Below are 21282 nucleotides of genomic sequence, written 5' to 3'. Positions count from 1 at the left end.
AATATTACAGTTGACTTTTACAGAAACTTGTGGGCCTCAACCCCTTCACAACTGAGGTGGGATGGTGCGGGGATGGCTGCCTCTAATGGAAAAACCAGGCCAACCTTATTTTCTCTTTGCTTTTCAGCCTTAGAAACCAAATGTGTCTATTTTGCTAATCACTGTATCTTCTGCACCCAGCGTAGGGCTTATAGATAAAGACTTGTCAAACCGATGAAATGATCGTGCCATTATTGCTTTAAAATGCTTTTAATGCATTGCTTTAAAAGACTGCCATAGCGGCCCTGGGTGGCTCAGTGGCTTCAGCCTCTGCCTTCGGCTCAGGTTATGATATTAGGGTCCTCCGATTGAGTCCCGAATCGGGCTCTCTGCTCAGCAGGGAGCCTGCTCCCTCCCTCCCTCTCTGCCTGCCTCTCTGCCTACTTGTGATCTCTCTCTCTCTCTCTGTCAGATAAATAAATAAAATCTTCAAAAATAAATAAATAAATAAAAGACTGTCATAAGATTTCAGAGTGGATGTTGTGAATTATTAAATTTTACAGTTTGTTCTTATGTGGCTGAACATACTACCTTCTGGTTTTAATGTTAACAGATGCGTAGGTGCTTGTTGCACATGTTTTCCTAAAATACATTTTTTCTGCGCGAATCCAATTTTAGTTACTTTAGGCAGCTTCTGACAAGTTGAAAGAGCAGCTTGAGAAGCAGGAGCTATAATTAAGGGAGCATTTGGATATAAGATACCATTCAGAATGGGGCACAAGTGTTGTGTTTAGTCTGCATAGGGCTTGGAGGTGATAAAGTTATCTTCTGAAGCTTAAGCTAGATGCAGTCTAGGTTGAAATGAATAGCTTCACCAGAAGTGAGACGTCTTTAAACAGTCTATTGTTAGACAAAATCAGTAGCAGCTGGGGTCAAAACTGTTTGAGTCCTTTTGAGAAAAGCAACTGCCATACCAGATTCTTGAAGTTAAAATGAAATCTCTATTTGTAGTTGTTTGTTTGTTTGTTTGTTTGGGCTTCTATAATATATAAAGATTTTACTGTTACTATTTCTATAATCTTGCTTAGCAACAAACACCTGTTGGGCTTCCTGGACTAATATGGCAGCTTACTAATTTTCTTACATTTAGTATTCTTTCTTAATTCATGTTTTGTGAGTTGAAAAGGTTTTGAAATAGGTTGTTTTTTTCCTTCTGTTTAAGTAAAAAAGCTTATCTTTTTTTCCCTCTTTACCTTCAAAATAGATTTTTTTCCTGGGCATAAAATCTGTTCTTCAACCTTGCAACTTTGAACAAAACCATATGGTTCACAGTTGCTTCTAAATAAATAGTAGGTCACGTTGGCAGGGCTTGGGTTTTTAATAGGAATATATTTATTATAAAGGTCCCAGATCCTACATATAGAGCTATATTTATAAAAGAACTTCATTCATTTTCCAGAATTTCTGCAAAGTGCCAGATTGCAACTACACCCTTCTAGAAAAGCCCCCGCCATAGTTACTTTTCTCCCCAAAATATAAAAGCCTCCTCGTTTTTCTGTTGCAGCCAAGACGTGTTTGGCATGGAACCAGGAAAGTCGGTAGAAAATAGTGTAATATTCAGCTTCTCTGTATTTAAAAATCTAGTTGCTACAGAGGCCATTTATACTGTATTTGGTCCTAATTGAACTTTTATATAAAGTGATTTTCTGTTTTACAAGAGATTATGTCAGAGTGAAACATTCTTTGTGAAAGTCTTTCTCTTTGAACAGTTTATTTTCATGAATGAGTACACTATAGGAATCCCTTCCACAATGAAAGCAAATTACATTGCTCATGAACTAACTGTCCCGGGTTGCCTGGGCTGGCATCCCACAGTTCAGTAAGAGAGCCTCAGCTCATTAATTCTAAGCAGATCTAGGAGATGGCTTCCCAGGGAGGTTTGACTACTCCAGAGGAAGATGGAGGACCCTTAATGGCCATTTAAAACATTTGGAAAAATAGATTTGATTGCTAATAAAAGTTAGATGAAATCATTTATTTTTGAGTCTTCCACATTGGGTGTACTATATCTGCATGTCTTAGATCTGATGCAGTGTCAGGTCTTATTAAGGTTTTTAGATTTACGTTCATAACCTTTACTGTAAAACATGTTTTAGAAGGGATTTAATCAGTGGGTGTTTGGGGCCGTATTTTAATTTTTTTATAGTTAGAATGGCTGATATATTTTATTCCTACTCTCTCTGAGTGGAGTCCAGATGTGAAATTCTAGCTTTTCAAACAAGAGAGACATAAAGATAAATTACTAGGCAGTCTACAAAGCCATTGATTAGAATATTCAAATCAAGTAGAGCTGTTAAGAGTATGGAGCTTTCAAATCAAAAGTTTAGAGTACTGCCATTTAATTGTGTGGTCTTTGGCCAGTTATTTACATTATAAGCTTTGTCAGCAGAATGATATATTGTGAGGATTAAATGAGATAGCAAGTGCTATTTGAGGTCCTCAGTAGTCATTTACTCTTAGTTATGTTTATTAGAACAAAAGTTTTACAGTCCATCCATTTCGAACAGTATATTCAATAATAAGCTGTTCTTCATATAAAAGATGAATCTTTAGATTAAATATTTGTTGTCAATAGGGCTTACACTTTAGCTTCTTTGGTTGTGAGTGGATCCATCCCCACCCCCACCACCAAAAGCATGTACTTTGAGACAGCTGGCAAGGGTTAAGGGTGTGCTCTGGGGCATGAAACAGATGTTATGTTATGTCCCCCTTCCACCCCTAATGAAAACAGGAAATACAGGGACATCGTGGAAGCCTTTTTAGAAGTAATTTTTTTCCCATTGATTTCCTTGTGTATTTCTCTATTGTTTGATTTGGCATACTGTTATATTTTGTGTTTCTAAATAGCTTTATTGAGGTATAATTGACATACTCTAGCTGCACTATGTATATTTAATGTGTATAAATTGATGTTTTGTTACATATATACATACTGTCATGAAACCATTACTACAACCAAGATAATGAACATATCTATCCCCTCCCCCAAATTTTTCTCATGCCTCTCTGTGACCCTTTTACCTAACCTTCCCCACTTCTCCCTCTACTGGCACCCACCCCACTAATCTACTAGAGATCAGTTTACATTTTCTAGAATTTTACGTAAGTGGAATCATACAGAACGCACATTTTTTTTCTTGGCCTGGTATTTCACCCAGTGTGATTATCTTGAGATTTATCCATGTTGTTACTATTCCTTTTATTCCTGAGTAGTGTTCCAGTGTATGTCTGCTCCATATCTGTTGGTGAATATTTTCATTGTTTCCAGTTTTGAACTGCTGCAAATAAAACTGCGTATGCAAGTTTTTACATAAACATACGCTTTCTTTCTTCTTTTTTTTGCGGGGGGGGGGGGGGGGTGAATACCTAGGAATGAAATGGCTCTGTTACCTGGTGGGTATATGTTTGTTTTTGTTGTTGTTAAGAAACTACCAGACTTTCCAAAGTATACTTTACATTCCCACCAGCCATGTGTACGTGTTCAAATTGTTCCACATCTTCACCAACACTTGGTATGGCCAGTCTTTTTAATCTTAGCCTTTCTAATAGGTGTGTAATAGCTCACTGCAGTTTTAATTTGCATTTCCTTGTTGATTTAATGTTTTGTTCCATTAATCTGTCTTGATGCCAGTACCACATTTTCTTGATTACTGTGGCCTTATAATAAGTCTTAAAATCAGGTGGTGTTAATCTTTCAACTGTGGGTTGGTTTGGGTTTTTTTTCGAAGTTGTTTTTGTAATTCATGCTCCTTGGCATTGCCATATGAATCTTAAAATCAGCTCATCTGTTTCTCCAAAAATGCTATTGGGGTTTTGATTAGGATTCCATTGAATCTATAGATCAATCTAGGGAGAATTGACATCTACGAAAATTGTCTTTTCTAATCAATGAACATGGTATTTGTCTCCATTGATTTAGGTCTCTTAGCAGTGCTTTATAGTTTTCAGTGTATAGGTCTTTCCCATCTTTTGTCATATGTATCACTAGTAGGGTAGCTCTTTTTTTCAATTTCTTGAGGATCCTCCATACTGTCTTCCAGAGTGGCTGCATGGCTGCACCAGTTTGCATTCCCACCAGCTTGTAAGAGGGTTTGCCTTTCTTTGCATCCTCACCAAAATCTGTTTCCTGAGTTGTTAATTTTAGCCATTCTGACCGATGTGAGGTGATATCTCGTTGTGGTTTTGATTTGTATTTCCTTGATGCTGAGTGATGTTGAGCATCTTCTTGTGTGTCTATTACCCATCTGGATGTCTTCTTTGGAAAAATGTCTGTTCTTGTCTTCTGCCCGTTCTTAACTGGATTATTTGTTTTATGTGTGCTAAGTTTAATAAATTTTTTATAGATTTTTGGTTACTAATCCTTTATCACATACGTCATTTGCAAATATCTTTTCCCATTCTATTTTATTCTATTTATTCCCATTCTATTTCCCATTGCCTTTTAGTTTTGTTGATTGTTTCCTTCACTGTGTAGAAGCTTTTATCTTCATGAAGTCCCAATCGTTCACATTTGCTTTTGCTGCCCTTGCCTCTGGCAATGCTTATTAACCTTCTCTTAGATCAAGTAAAGTGATGTAGAGTAGCTTTTTCAGCTTTGCTCTACCACTTTTTAGAAATTAAAATTCTGTGGGGTGCCTGGGTGGCTCAGTGGGTAAAGCCTCTGCCTTCAGTTCAGGTCATGATCCTAGGGTCCTAGGATCCAGCCCTGCATCAGGCTCTCTGCTTAGCAGGGAGCCTGCTTCCCCCTCCCTTTCTCTCTGCCTGCCTCTCTACCTACTTGTGATCTCTGTCTATCCAATAAATAAATAAAATCTTTTTTTTTTTTTTAAAGATTTATTTATTTGACAGAGAGAAATCACAAGAGAGGCAGGCAGAGAGAGAGGAAGGGAAGCAGGCTCTCCGCGGAGCAGAGAGCCCGATGTGGGACTCGATCCCAGGACCCCGAGATCATGACCTGAGCTGAAGGCAGCGGCTTAACCCACTGAGCCACCCAGGCGCCCCATAAATAAAATCTTTTAAAAAGTTTTATATTAAATGGTTTTCACTAGCCACTAAATAGACATTAAAATATACTGTTTCCTTATTATTTCCTAGAAACCATTCTTTTTCTCATTGTTAATTTGGACCATAGGAAGAAAATTTATTTTAAAGGGGATTTATTTATAGGCAACATCCCTGTATCTGAGTGCTATTCCAGAGGGTTACTGCAGAATAGGTAGACATAGTATTACTTCGCTGTTAAGCTTTTGAATTAAAAATTCAATGTTGGTTTCTTTCATTAAATATACTAATCTCAAGACATCTATTTATTGAAGTCTAAATGGTTTTATGTAAAAATTTATTTACAGAAAAAATTTTCTATAAGTTACTTCCAGTTATACCCCCCCCCCAAGCAGCTCATGATAACATAGTTATATTGTTCTATTTCCAATTAGTTCTTTATAAAGAGTAGCCTTTGGGGGCACCTGGGTGGCTCAGTGGGTTAAAGCCTATGCCTTCGGCTCAGGTCATGATCTCAGGGTCCTGGGATCGAGCCCCCACATTGGGCTCTCTGCTTATCAGGCAGCCTGCTTCCCTTCCTCTCTCTCTGCCTGCCTCTCTGTCTACTTGTGACCTCTATCTGTCAAATAAATAGATAAAATCTTAAATTATCCCCTGTTTGTTGTTCCTGATATTGTTAATATTATTCTTTTTCTAGCCCACCCTAAATAACTATCTCTGCCTGAAAAACCAACCTCAATTCCCAGGCTATACAATAAAAAAATCATAGAGTTTAGGGAAAGAAGAAAGAAGGCTATAATAAAAATACCTCTTTATCATACCAGAGTCTGAAGAGGTATCTTTCAAACAGTTTTGGAATATATTCCATCATTCTGCCACAATCCAGGCCACAGATAGACAGCAACAAGCATGTATTAACTAAAGCAGAAATTTCACCAAAATGTATACTAACTTTATGCTTTACTATAATATTTATACTATACCATACTATATTATATTATTTTCTGGTCTTTTGTACTTTATTTTTCATTAAATGCTCTTTGTGATCCTACTAATGTAGTTTCATGACCCACTTTTAGAAATTTATCTTACAGATGTACATAGATCCTTCCAATCAAGTGTTTGTGTAAGGATATTTATTGCAGGGGCACCTGGGTGGCTCAGTGGGTTAAAGCCTCTGCCTTCAGCTCAGGTCATGATCTCAGAGTCCTGGGATCAAGCCCCGCATTGGGCTCTCTGCTCAGCTGGAGCCTGCTTCCCCCTCTCTCTCTGCCTGCCTCTCTACCTACTTGTGATCTCTCTCTCTCTCTCTCTGTCAAATAAATAAATAAAATCTTTAAAAAAAAAAAAGGATATTTATTGCAATATTGGTCATAGCACAAAATGCCAGATACAACCTAAGTATCTATTAGTAGGGTTCTGGCCAAGTAAATTATGGTAATATTATGCAGTAAAATACTATGCAATCATTAAAGAGAATGAGAGATAGAGCTTTACATTCTCCAGGATATGGTTAAGTGAGAAAATAAGGCACAGAACAGTAGGCATAGGGGGGAAAAAGGGAAGAAACAGTATTAAGTTACAACTGGTGAAGCCAGAAATACATCTCACAGTGCCTCTTTCTTGCTTCCCATTGGCTTGGTTTCTTTGAGAATAGTAAGAGCTCCCAAAAAATGTTCTGCCCAGGAAAGAGAGTGAAATTCCTGAAAGGGATTTACCAGGTTTAATGGTGGGTACTCTGGCAGAAAAGAGCCAAAAGAAGCAGGAAAGGCGGGTCCTATATGGACTGTTTCTAAATTGGGTATTTATATTAAAGAGGGGACTGCATTCTTAAATGATTAAGCATCTTTGTTGCATTCAGAAAAATGTGGAGCCCCGGAAGGAACAGCTAACTGACTCTTGAGAGTAGTTGTCTGATTTCAGCTGCTTGCTCTGCAGATTTTACCACATCATCGTTCGTATTACACATTATGGCATTTAGGGGTTCAAGAGGGAAAGTTCCAAAAAATAAGCAGATTTCTCATTTCACCACATCTTCCTGTGGCCTGTTCTCCATATGCCTTTGAGGCAAGAAAGGGGGAACTCAGCTTGTACAATGCTACCTATTTAGAGAACGCACAGTTCTCTAGCAGTTGGGGAGCAGTTCCACAAAAGATTATAGCAGTGGGGAATTTCACCGCATTTATTCAGCCTGAAACTAAAGCAAATAAAAAAGGGAAACAACTTATTCCTGTTATTTTGACTTCCTCTTATTGTGTCTTCCTTGCATGTGTGAGCCTTGTGATTCAGGATTAATCAGAAGTTATTTCTAGTTGCTCCCCTTAAAGAGAGAGAAAGGAAGATAGTGAGGTTGCTTGCAAAATTAAAGCCTGTGATCCGTCATTTAGTATTTCAGTTTAGCCAGTTATAGGAATATTTGGAAAGACAGTAGGAAACCATCATCTTGTATGTTTGCTGAAAATCTTTGGTGCTGGGGAGCATATATTGAGTGAAGCAGGGAATTTTATTATGTGGGGATTTATTTCCTTAGAAAAGCAGAGGAATGGATCTATTCCACCAAACTAGTCACATCCATGAACAAGGATGCTCATTGCAGTATTGTTTAATACAGTATTAGAGAACTATAAACAACCTAAATGTCCATTAATAAAATAAAGCAACACCAAGTAGTCCATCCTTACGATGGCATATTATGTAATTGCTTTTTTTTTAATGAGAAAAAAACAAGCAATGTACTGACTTACTAGAAAGATCTGAGGCACAGTAAATGAAAAAGTGCACATACACACATTTATGGATATACTTGGAGAAAGTCTGAGAGGATACCCATTACACCAAAAACTCTTGAAGAGAAAAGAGAGATTGGGTTGTATTTAGGAAGGACTTTGGCTTTATCTGTATAGTTAAGTTTTTTATTAGAAAATATTCATTTATGAAATTAAAAATTATATTTTAAAAAATATAGTATGAACTGGAACATTAAGGAGTTAAGAACCACATTTATTTCTTAAGTGTCTTTACTTCTAAGTGATTTATACTCTCACATAAATCTAAATAATTCTAAGATACAGTTAAGAGGGTAAAGACAAGCCTGGCGTACTTGGGAGAGCATGAGCTTGTTAACACCATGTCCCTGCTTTTCTCCCAAAAAGAGCAAAGAGTAAATTTCCCATTAATTTTCAAATTCTCCTTTTGAACAGGGTGCTTAAAAGTTCTTTCAAAGCAGATTCTTTCACGGGTCATGGACTCAAATTTAATAGAGCTGACAACGTATATATGAGGAACTACATGACTAAAATTTCAAGAAATACCATTATCATAGCAGGAGACCTATAACCCTTCAAAGTACTTTTCCTGGCTTCGGTTTCATATCTGCAGTTCATAATATTCCATTGTTTAACAACAACAAAAAGAATTTCTGTGTCAGAAAAGCCAACTCCACCTAGTGAGTTCTAAGATAGGCGTAACTTCCAAAAATTATTTTAATCTTATTCACTGGCTGTCTGTTCGACAAAAGCCTAAATTCATTGGTAGAAATGACTATGGGACTGTGTTACCAAGGTCAGAAATCTCTGTTCTTATTGACTGAAAACTTCATACATAAAACCTCTCCCATTACTGTATCTAGCAAAGTTTTGTAGGACTGAATCATACTTAATGTGATTTCTGTTTCTCTGTCTGCACCAGATTAGTGATAATACGGGAATTTATCAATTCCTGCTGATAAGCATCACAGAAAAGAGAGATTTTCATCTCTTTTATGTCTGATATTTCTCTTTTGCAGTAAATGTAAGCAAGCCCCATGAGGGATGGACTCTTCCTCTTGTTCAGCCCTGCATCCTGAATGTCTAGAACCTCCAAAGTTCTTGCAGAAGTATTTGTCATATGAGGAAATAAGTTCAGGCCCTTGGGGTCTAAGTTGAATGTATTCAAGGCCCAAAATAGATTGCCTCTTATTAATTCATATTTTTGAGAAGAGAGGCTTCACTATAGTAATACAGTTTCATAACTTTTACTGTTGATAATTCCCACTCAGTGACATTATTTACATTTCACCCTGCACTAAGAAGGAACAGTTTGTTCTTCAGACGGGAAATCATTGCTTGTGTTTGTTTCCATATTTGTCATAAAGGATACCAAATAATTGGGATATGTACCTTTGTTCACTATGCCTTTGTCTTCATCTAAAAAATATGAAAGACCGGGGCGCCTGGGTGGCTCAGTGGGTTAAGGCCTCTGCATTCAGCTCAGGTCATGATCTCAGGGTCCTGGGATCAAGCCCCTGCATAGGGCTCTCTGCTCAGCAGGGAGCCTGCTTCTCCCCTCCTCTCTGCCTGCCTCTCTGTCTACTTGTGATCTCTGTCAAATAAAAAAATATTTTAAAAAGACAAAATGAAAGACCATATTTTAGTGGTCTTTAAAAATTTATTTATTTATTTATTTATTTATTTATTTGAGAGAGAACAAGAGTAGACACAGGATAGCAGCAGAGGGAGAGGGAGAAGTAGGCTCCTCACTGAGCAGGGAGTGGGGAGCCTGATGATAACAAGGATCCTGAGACCATGACCTGACCCAAAGGCAGACACTTAACTGACTGAACCACCCAGGCGGCCCCATATTTTAGTTTTCAGCTGGCATTTTACCTCAGTGTCCCCACCTGTCATTGGAATGTGGTCATCTGCATTCCCTGACTGATCAGCATTGGGAGCTTTGTGAGCCTGATTGAAAATAGTATATTATCTTTTTTTAAAGAGTACAGTATCGCTTGTCTTTCCTTATGTATCTAAGTATATCCAAAAATATTGTTGCCCAGACACTGCAGCTAAGGGCCTCCGTGGGCATCTGTCTAAATTATACATATCCTCTCTCTTAATCTTTCAGAACTTGTTTACTTATCTCCCATTTCATCAGTGGGTTTTTGCTTTTGGCTCCCACCAAATCTTCCTGATTCTCCCCTTTCTCTGGTTGCTTTCCAAATTGATCACTTTTCCCTTTGGAGTCCTTTCTTTGCCCTTTAAAACCTTTTTTTCCTGGGACAAGTGACGACCTCCAGAGGAGGCCAAGAGGCCATTAGGGAAGAGGCTGAGACAGACATAGAGGCTTAGAATAGAGCCACTGGTGCTGTTTCTTTGGGGACTGAAATGGTCAAGGTTATCCCATTCTTGTCCTTGGTGACATTAAAGTTTCCTAAAGGTATTGCTACCCTTTAAAGTAAAAAGGAAGCTCTCTTATATCTCCAAGCAAAGATAACTTCCCTTCCATTCATCCTCTAATCTCCTCAGTACACTTTTATTATGGAGATAAAAGCAGTGGGGGGTTGGGATTACTTGGGATTAGTAGTAGCAGGGGTCAATTTGAGCACTGCTGGGTTGTTCACCATGCGTGTATTTATCCAGTACTTTCTTGTAGTGATAAGCATTGCCAGTTCACATTTAATAACTTTTCATGAAATACCCACAATGCACTTGTAGCCCACCTGTCTCTTCTCGGTCTTGGCTTCTTTACCCCTCTTCCTCTTCTGTTCTCTAAAGAAAAATCATCCTTCCCTACTTTGAGTCCCCAGTTTCCCTGTATGACAGGGAATCTTGCCTTGAAAAAATGTTTAGAGTTAAGGCTCATCCCACAATCATACAGCTCCCTCCATAGGATCCCTAACTAGAGGAAGAGGAAGATACCCTTTCAGTCTTATTAATGAGCTCTTTTTAACTATTTTAGCCTTGAAGTTAGTTTCTGCATGGCTAATACATTGTGAGTTAAAGAGGCTGAGCACACTTCTAAGAAAGAAGTTTTTCAAGTTCACAGTTGCTTAAAGGATCACACACAGGTTATAGTCTGTGGTCTGCGTCTCCCTGTGCCATACTTCAGAGACGGTTTTTGGATTATATGCCCGGCTCAACCTCCTGGTGTTTCCTGTGATTCATTATATCGCTGATAGTCCCATTTATCTGCCAGAACCCGCCCACTTCCAGGGTTGGCCTTTTCCTTCCGATTCTGAGTTTAAGGTCTGAGTCTTAGAAAGTCCTGATCAAATAAATTGTACTTGGTGTTCCTCTAAACATTAATGATACTGTTTAGAAAACATTTAAACAGCAGAGGCAGCTTGTTTATTTCTGCTGTTAGGTCTTGAACTTGTCTGGCATATTTTAAGCCCCTTAAGAGCAGAAGACTACATCTTACTTAGTCAAGTCTATATCCCCATTATCATTGCCCACATCACTCAGTATTTGTAGTACCCCGCAAACATTAAGTGGTCAATAAAGGCATTCAAAACATGTGTCCTTGTGAATCAGCCATGTGTCCAGGAAATTTTCCCAAACCTCTCCAGTGCTGTGTTTGGTTGTCTAACCCTGATAACACGGAGATTTTTTTGTTAACATTCTTGTATATTTGTTGTTAGGCCAAACATCTTGTGGCTTGTAGACATTTATAACATTCATTAGTTTAAAATAAAACAATACTGATTACTTTATCACTTGTTTTAGAATTTATTTATGATAGCTTAAGCTGTGTTTAAAATCAGATTCAGGAGTCAGACTAATTGGGTTCTTCATTCTATTCTAGTGTTTTTCATACTTTTTTGACAGAGACACAGAGTGAAAATAGACTGTATTGTGACCCAGGGGACATACATGTAGACACATGACACACATACACACACCTATATTCTTAGGTCAGAAGAAAAGCCTCAAAACACGACTCAACAATATTCAGTGTTCTGTAGTGTTTTCTGTTCTCTTTCATTTTTAAGCTGCTGAGAGAGACCTACTAAATTGAAATTAATTCCTACGAAGTCCTGGGGAATATCTGCTTAAGTAGTACTCATTCAGCTAACGTATTCAGTACTTCTGTACCATTTACAGTACTTCTGCTACTTAACTGGCTTTGTGGGAAAGTCACATATTAATGTTCAGTTTCTTCTATAAAATGGAGATATAAATGATGTCTATGTCCAGAGCTATGTCGTTTAGGATTAGATTAGATGTGTCCACTGCCTGGCAGGTAATAAGCACTACAGTATTGGCACCTGCTTCATTATTTAATTGTTATTAAAATCACATTGATTCCAGCATCCCATGTTTCTGAAACACTATATATAAAGAATACATTTCATATAACTTCATTTTCCTTTTAACTCTCATTATGTATTTTTATATTTTTGAACTAGAGATATAATTTAGTTATAGTGGAGTGCACACATCTTAAGTGTTGATAATACAGATCAGTAAGTTTTGACAAATGCACCCATCCATTCGACCTCCATCCGCATCAAGATATAAACAGTCCCATCACACCAAAAAGTCATCTTGGGTCCCTTCCTGGTACCTTGTTCCCCTATACCCAGAGGCAACCGCTGCTGTAATTTTTCCACCATAAAACTGTGGTGATCGGGGCACCTGGGTGGCTCAGTGGGTTAGAGCCTCTGCCTTCGGCTCAGGTCATGATCTCAGGGTCCTGGGATCGAGCCCCGCATCGGGCTCTCTGCTCGGCAGGGAGCCTGCTTCCTCCTCTCTCTCTCTGCCTGCCTCTCTGCCTACTTATGATCTCTCTGTCTGTCAAATAAATAAATAAAATCTTAAAAAAAAAACTGTGGTGATCATTTCCAGTGTGGGGCTGTTATGAAAAAAGCATGCTTTAGACAACTGTTGTTTATGTCTTTCTGTGGATTTATGTTTTCATTTCTTTTGGATAAGTACTTAGCTGGAGGTAGGAATTTTCTAACTCTATGATTAATTTCCAGTTTATTTCCAAAGTGGATATACCATACTCCCTGCAGCAATGTGGTGAGTGTTCTAGTTGCTCCAAATGCTTTCCAACATTTGATGTTGTCAGTCTTTAAGTTTAGCCTTTCTAGTGGCTTTCTAGTGTTATCTTATCATTCTTTTAATTTATATCTCTTTGATATAAATTGATATCTAATCAACTAATGAGTTGAGCACTTTTTTATGTGCTTTTTGGCCATTCCTATATTATCTTCATGTCTGTGATCCATCCCTGTTTTTTGTGTGTGGTAGGAGGTTGATGTCAACTCTCATTATAGTCTCCTGGATAAAAGAGATTAGGATCCAATGTACCGTTAAAATTATACTTTACAATTCTTTATTAATGTTCATTAATTTGTTCAGTACTTATTGAATCTCTGCACATTTTCTTTCCCAACTCAAAAAATTATTTATGGAGACCCTAGTCCAGATTGTATATGTAATTTGTTTCAGCCACACACATAAACCCACCTCCAAAATAAAACAGAACAAAGACAACAACACTGAATACATTTATTTCAATTTCATTAGGAGTTTTCACAAGGCTTTCTGGAATTTGAATGTTGAAGCAGCTACATTAAGCTGTTTACCCATTTTTTTTTAAGTTTTTGTTTAAATTTTAGCTAACATACAGTGGAGAATTGGTTTCAGGAGTAGAATTTAGTGATTCATCACTTACATACAACACCCCGTGCTCATCATAACAAGTGCCCTCCTTAATGCCCATCAGCCACTAGCCCATCCCCTACCCACCTCCCTTGTTTTCTGTAGTTAAGAGTCTCTGGTGGCTTGTTTCCCTCTCTCCTTTTTCTCCCTTCCCATGTGTTCATCTGCTCTGTTTCTTAAATTCCAGATATGAGTGAAATCATATGGTATTTGTCTTTCTCTGAATGACTTATTTTGTTTAGCATGATACATTCTAACTCCATCCACACTGTTGTGAATGATGAGACATTTCTTTTTGATGGCTGAGTAATATTCCACTGTGTGTGTGTGTGTGTGTTGTGTGTTTTGTGTACATACACACACCATATCGTTATCCATTTCATCATCGTCACAGAAGTCCCTAAAATTTGGAGTGTTGAAACCCAGTCCTACACCTGAGATAAAACAGCTCAAACACAGGCAAGGAAAAGGCAGAGTTCTGACAAAAGCCAGGGACACAAGAGTGGTGATTGATTGCTCTTCTGTGGGGGCTTCCTGAAGAGTGGAGGATGTGAACTTTCAGCTCCAGGGCTAGACTGGGGTGGGGACGGGGCAAGGTAAGAGGGATCAGGGTGCCGCCATATTCCTCCCCCCATTCTGTGCTGAAAGCCCCACCCCCCTGCACCATGGAGGCCCATCTGCACTAGGGCAAGTCCACCTGGGACTCGGCACAACAGACCCCTCCCTTAGGAGACCAGCACAAACATCTCGCCCACACCAAGTCAACCAATTATAGAGTGCTGCAAAGCTTCAGTTCTAGAGGAAATAGGATCTAGCTTCCTTTTATACCCATATTCTTATCTATCAACAAGCAGCATACTAGCTGGAAATATCACACTTACAGCTATTTGTACTAAACTTACCATTTTTATTCTTCAAAAGAATTTAGTGCACTTTAGTCAAATAATAACAAATGGTCATTTATCCTTATGTAAATAATTGGTTTTATAAACATCGGCAGCTGCAAACTGACTCCAAAGGGAATCTTTGAAACTCATTCTACTTTAAAGTCAGTTTGTTAAACATATAAATTAATATTACCTTAAATGATTATATTAAATAAATCCTAGATTTTGTTAATGGTGAAATGAAATATTGACCTCACTAAAAATGATGCGAGTTAGGAGAGGCTGAAACATCAGGAAAGAGCTGGAAAGTGAACATCTGTTAAATGCCTTAGGCTTAAGTGGAAATATAGGATATAGGAAGAAGAAAGATGTATGAGAAGTGCTTTTTCCTTTGCCTCATTACAATCTGGGCAGGAAGAAAAACAAGACAGAAAACTGGGAAATGTTTAATCATAATGCAAGAGATAAATACCAAATAATGGTATTACATAAAATAGCACATAGCAGTTCGGGATTAATTGCTAAAGAAGTACTGGTATCAGTTATACAGGTTCCCAGTATATTTTTAGTAATGTATTACTTTGGAGTTATCTGTGGATTGGTTAATTTCATTTGCTTTTAATGAAGATTTCCTGGCTCAGTCCAGTTTTAGAGACTCTTAAATATATCCAGGAGTAGGTTTAGTCATAGGGTCTAAAATAAAAGGAAAACCTATCCTCTACACTTGGTTACTGAAAAATTAATTCCTGTTTACAGTACTTACAAAGGTACTTACAGGAAACATTTTATGTTACTCATTTAATCTGTAAAACAAACCTGTAGGTTGGTCATTAACCTTCATTTTACATATGAGGGATCTGGGGTACAGAGAAATTAAGGGAATTGCTGAGAGTATACAGATACAATCCAGTTCTGGTAGACTCCAGAGCCAAAAATTATTAAAGAAAATAAATGTTTAGAAAGTGTACTAAAGAAAATAAATGTATAGATTTGAAAAAAATAGCATTTATGGTTAAGGGGAAAGAGCACTGGGTTTTCAATAATATATTAGAAGTATTTTTTTTTTAAGATTTTATTTATTTATCTGACAGAGAGAGAGATCACAAGTAGGCAGAGAGGCAGGCAGAGCGGGGGGCAAGGGGGCAGACTCCCCACCGAGCAGAGAGCCCGATGCGGGGCTCGATCCCAGGACCCTGAGATCATGACCTAAGCCGAAGACAGAGGCCCACCCACTGAGCCACTCAGGCGCCCCCAGAAGTATTTTTTAAATCATAAAAATTTTCGTGTCGAATTTTGTACCCTTTTCCAAAAATTAAGGTTTAATTCAAACATGGCTAAATCCTCTCATATCAATATTGTCAAACACTGAAATCCAGTTTTCTTTGAGCAAGTCAAAGGCACTTTCAGAACAGAGGGTGTACTTGTTGTAATGTTCTTGCATCTTTATCCAGAACGGTCACTTTATTTCCAGTTACGGTTCATCAGGGACTCCAGAGTATAAATTAGTTGAGGATTAGTAGATTCAACTTGTGTGGGAAAAGGATAGTTTTAACATGCTTTTGGTGCTGCATTAGTTAAAACCATCCTGGAATCATGTTCTCTGGTCTTTCTGGTGTCTGGCATAGAGATAGTCAGCTATTTTTAAAGGCACAAAGTTTGTATTGCTGATTATTGTTAAAAGTATCACTTCAGGATTGGCAACCAGTTGCAAAGATGTATCCTCATCCAGTTAGGGTACCAGCGTGAGTCTTAAAAATAAAACTTGTACTTGAACGTAAACCCCCAGTTAAGTGGGCCTTAAATCTTCACCTTTAGATTTGGAACCATTTTTAATGTTGGTGATCATCATCCAAAGAATGAAGAAGTTGATTTCCTTTTTCAAGATTGGAAAAAAACATAGGATAGGTACACACACATACATTACTCTAATAGGATACTATCATACTATACTATATATAGAAATATATTGCAATGCTTTTATGTATTACACTATTTATGTATATTGTCGTATGTGACATATCCAATAGTATAAATTGTATTGGAAAGAGGAGAGGAGGTGACTGTTTCATATTTCTTTTTGAAGTTTGTCATAGCAAAGCTGAAAATTTTAGAGAGCAAGCATGACAGATTCCCAAGAACATTAGACAGTTTTATTTCAAGCTTTCAGTAGTGGTGGTGTTTCATTCAGCCTGTGACAGGAAAAGTGAGTAATAGATGACTCGTGTGTTTTGCCTGCTGTAGCAATACCCTTTATCAGTGAATCTGCCTAACCAGCCAGTCATATTCCTGTTGTCTGAAATTAAAGACCATGGTGTTTTCTGACATTGTAGAATTTTCTGTTCAGTTAAAATATATGTTGTCAGTGAAGTGAAAATAATGAAATCGCAAGAAGTTGATTGATTTTAGCTGTATTACTGAATTCCTCCCTTCAGAAGTCAAATCCGGATCACTTAAAATTTCTTACAAAATAGCTGATACACCATTAAAGTATTAAAATTCAGCCTTAACAGTTTTTAGTGTTGAATAGGGATTTGGTCTCTAAGTTTGCCTTGAGATGTAAACAGTAGTGGTAGCATATCTAGTCGCTCATCTTGTGGTAGCCAGCCTTCAGGATGGCCCCCGGTGACCCCACCTGCTGATATTCACACCTTTGTGTAGGCCCCTCCCACATTTGCCAGGGTTGGTCTGTGTCACCAATAGAATACATCAGAAGTGATGGTATGTCACTTCTGAGATTAAGTTATAAAAGACACTGGGATGCGCATCTTGGTGTCAGTCTCTCTTTCTGCCTCTCCCTCCCTCTCACTCACTCCCCCATCCCTCTCTCTTCCTTTCTGTCTCCCACCCTTTCCTCCCTCCCTCTCTCTCTCTTTCTCTCTCTCTCTCCCTCCTTCTGTCATGTCACCTGCTCTGTGGGAAGCCAGCACAAGCAAGGAACCAAAGCCTATGCCAGCATCCCAGTAAGCTGGGAGATGGATGCACCAGTTCCAGTTGTGTCTTCAGATAACCACAGCCCTGGCCAAGGGCTCCGCTTCAGCCTCACGAAACACAGTCAGAACCATCCAGTTCAACCCCACCCAGATTCCTGACCCTCAGAAACCATATGAGACAAAGAAAGGTTTACTGTTTGCACTGCTGTATTTGGGAGTGATTTGGTATATAGGACTAGATAACCAATACACACCTCCACAAATGTTCTTTTCATTCTTCAGTTCTTAACGCCTGTTTTTGTTGTTGGCCTTATTTGTTCTGTGAAACTTGTCATCCATACAGTACACCCGACTGAGGCATTAAGTTGGTTGAAAAATACCATATTCCATCTCCCATTTTCCAATTCAGTGTTTGGTTATAGTAAAGGCAGACTTTGAATTCACTTTCCCCATATCTGGGCCCCATATTTGAATGTACTTTAAAGAATTGTTTTGTGACAAGGAGCCTTTTTTAGATTATTCCACAGATTCTTTTCATTTATGTGCAAAACCACCAATTTTGTATAACTCGCAATTACTATGCAAGTGATTATGGAATTACTGTGAAGTACTTCAAGAGAAAACAGACAGCTTAACAACTGTTCTCAGAGAAGTCTGAGACCTCACCAAAGAAGCTCAGCTATTACTCGTAACTCAGCGATGGTTATTAATTATACAGGATAATAACAGTGTGGGTTTTAAAAAGTCATGTTTTTAAGTATTAGTTAACTATATACTCCAGCCTGAGAGACAGCTTCTCAGCAGATCTGTCAAGGTCATGAATTACACTCCCAGCTCCTGCTGTCCCAGCCCACTTCCCCCTTGCTGTTCTGAAAAGAAGACTGTAGAAATACTCAGGTTTCCGTGTTCCTTTCTGCCCTACCAAACCAATTTCAGTACGGAGAATCATTCCTTTACCCTTGCTAATCAGACCAGAATGGGAAACATGAATAAAACAATGTGACAGTAAGAAAAGTAGAATTTCAACTTTTCAAAGAGTCTTTTTTCCTCTTGCTTCCTTTGTCTAAGCATTTTTCTGAACTTGGATTTGCCTTTAGGACGTAAATAGCTACAGACAGTTACTTTCATCACATCCTGGGTTGTCAGTCTCGAGTTTTTATACCTGAACTTAAAGAAACAGATGTTCTTGGTGAAAGGAAAATATTGATGAGTCCCTGTTGTCTGACACTGTTCCTTTTAAAAGTCTAACTCAAAACTAGCTTTTTCTGTTTTACTCTTGCCATGATTTTAAAAAACAACTAAAAAAGCCAATTCAGGAATTGGTCTTGTGTTTCTCTATCCTAAAATGGAATAGAGACTATTGAAATTTTACTGAGGATTTTCTTTTTAATTGGGAACTGAGAAAATAGGAGTCTGTCTTGGACTCTTGCACATCCTTACCCCTTTAATTCTCATGCTCTCACAGAGACACACAGACACACATGTGCACACACACTTGTAGTAAGGTCAGGAAGATGGTTATCTTAAGATGGTAACTTAAAGGAACAAATCGATTTGGTTCTTCATGATTCCAGTATACCAACACCCCAATAATGTCATCATTTAAAATGGTTATAGAGGGGTGCCTGGGTGGCTCAGTGGGTTAAAGCCTCTGCCTTCTGTTCAGGTCATGATCTCAGGGTCCTGGGATCGAACCCCACATCGGGCTCTGCTCACAGGAAGCCTGCTTCCCCCTCTCTCTCTGCCTGCCTTTCTGCCTACTTGTGATCTCTGTCTGTCAAATAAATAAATAAAATCTTTTTTAAAAAAAATGGTTGTAGTTAGGGACACCTTGCTGGCTCAGTCGAAGGAACTGCTACTCTTGATCTCAGAGTCATGAGTTCGAGCCCTATGTTGTGTGTAGTTAAAAAAAAATAAAATCTTAAAAAATTTTTTAATGGTTGTAGTTAAGCCAGAAGTAAAACCCCAGGGCTTCTAACTCTGCTCTGAACATTTGCCAATTGACACCAACGTATATTTATAGCATAAAGCTAAGTGATTCCTAGGTCTTGAACTTGGACAGTCTAATGAAGGAAGCATCCATGTTTTCAGGACTGAGACATACTTCTATGTTAAAGCCCATGTTTGCTTTATTGTCTTGAGAGGTTTTTCTGTTTTTGTTTTTGCTTTGTTTTTTAAGCATAGACATTGACTTGTGAATTTCCTTATTTCCCTTTCTTTTCAAATGGGTTCCTCTGTGGATGATGAATACTTAGCTCCCCCCACAAAAAAAAAAAAAAAAAAAAAGAAGAAGAAGAAAAAGAAAACCTAGCTTTTGATGAAATACTTTTTTAAAAAATGATAAATGACAGTAGTTTTCATGATTAGATTTCATTTCAAAGCGTGAATCATACAGTACTTTGCTGTGGTTTTTGAGAAAGTTTCCTCAATGCTGTATTAACACTTCATTTTTTTTCATTTTAAAATGTCTCGGGAACCTTTGTAATGTCTGTATAGTAAAGTAATCGTTACTGTCACCCTGTTCGCCTGCATGTAATAGATGATGCTCTTACAAAGTAGTACTTCCAGTCCTTCCTAGCAGACCTGAAAGAATAGGGAAGTCAAAGAGTATCTTTCCACTCCCTTCCTGACCCTTGCATCCAGTGGCCCCAAGCCCTAAACCAGACTCTGATACCAGCCCGCATTCCCTGCTCACCTTCTGTCACATCCCTGAAGCCCACCAAGCCCTGAAAGGGACAGAAGATGGCAGGTAGCAGCCACAGAGACTAAAAGAAGGGGTAGAATTTGGCAGCAGGTAGAAGGGATTTTGTCTGCACCTCTGGCTGTGAGTGTCTCAGTCTTCTTGACCCACCGACAACTTAGTGACGTTCTGCATGTTCAGATCACAAATAGTCGTAGAATATAACATGAAAACATGTTTAGCATTCTTTACCTATATACAACTGCCTTGTTACATCCCTAAATATGTAAACTCGTAAAATTCTCATGTTTACCATATTTTAGAAATGCAAATGTCGTAACAGAAGGAAAGGGTAAGGTATTCCTGCTGGCAGTCACAAGCGTTCATAAGCAGAGGCAGTAAGCATGGTGCTTAAGGACAAAGACGTAGAGCCTGACTGCCTGGTTTTAAGTCCTGGTTCTGACCACCTGTTGTTACTTGACCGCTTTATCATAGTTTTCTCATCTGCAAGTTGAGCATGATAGCACTACCTTAGAGGCTTGTAAAATTTAAGGAAGTTAGGGGCGCCTGGGTGGCTCAGTGGGTTTAAAGCCTCTGCCTTCGGTTCAGGTCATGATCCTGGCGTCCTGGTATCGAGCCCCACATCGGGCTCTCTGCTCGGCGGGGAGCCTGGTTCCCCACGCCCCCTGCCTGCCTCTCTGCCTACTTGTGATCTCTGTCAAATAAATAAAATCTTTAAAATAAGAAAAAAAAGGTTATATCCTAAAGATATAACCACATAAAGAACCTTAAAAAAATTTTTAAGTAAGTTAATGCGAATATAAATGCTTGTAACAATATTTAATACATAGTTGGCTCTACATAAGACTTTGTCCTCATTGATGTTAACTATACTGTGCCCCCTTTCTGGTGTTGCTTCTACATTAAGATGACCTGATCACCAATCAGATTTGTAGTCAGCAGATTCCGTTCATACTCACACTGCCATCTTTACCATATAACTCCTAGCAAATCCCCGACCACAGTAGTTTTAAAAAGCAAAATGCTCATATTTTCCCTCTTTCCCAGGCCCAACACAGAGATACTTTCATTGAAGAACGCTACGGGAAATACAACATCAGTGATCCTTTAATGGCTCTACAGAGAGACTTCGAGACGCTGAAGGAGAAGAATGATGGCGACAAGCAGCCGGTCTGCACAAACCCACTCTCTGTCCTGAAGGTGGTGATGAAGCAGTGTAAGAACATGCAGGAGCGCATGCTGTCACAGCTGGCGGCCGCTGAGAGCAGGCACCGCAAAGTACGTTCACCCACCTGACT

At 38.5% G+C, this 21282-nt stretch overlaps 1 protein-coding gene across 2 annotated transcripts in view; it reads left to right on the top strand.

The window, feature by feature from the left end:
* CTTNBP2NL (CTTNBP2 N-terminal like) overlaps nt 1–21282 on the top strand; it is a 49170-nt gene that overhangs the window by 18594 nt on the left and 9294 nt on the right. For both annotated transcript variants that reach the window (XM_046003961.1, XM_046003972.1), the window contains exon 4: nt 21032–21262. In XM_046003961.1, coding sequence (XP_045859917.1) covers nt 21032–21262 — 231 coding nt within the window. The remainder of the gene's footprint in view (nt 1–21031; nt 21263–21282) is intronic.

This window comes from Meles meles, chromosome 1 (genome assembly GCF_922984935.1).
Source record: "Meles meles chromosome 1, mMelMel3.1 paternal haplotype, whole genome shotgun sequence".
NCBI classification, from domain to species: domain Eukaryota; kingdom Metazoa; phylum Chordata; class Mammalia; order Carnivora; family Mustelidae; genus Meles; species Meles meles.
This window is presented reverse-complemented; position numbering and strand designations above follow the sequence as displayed.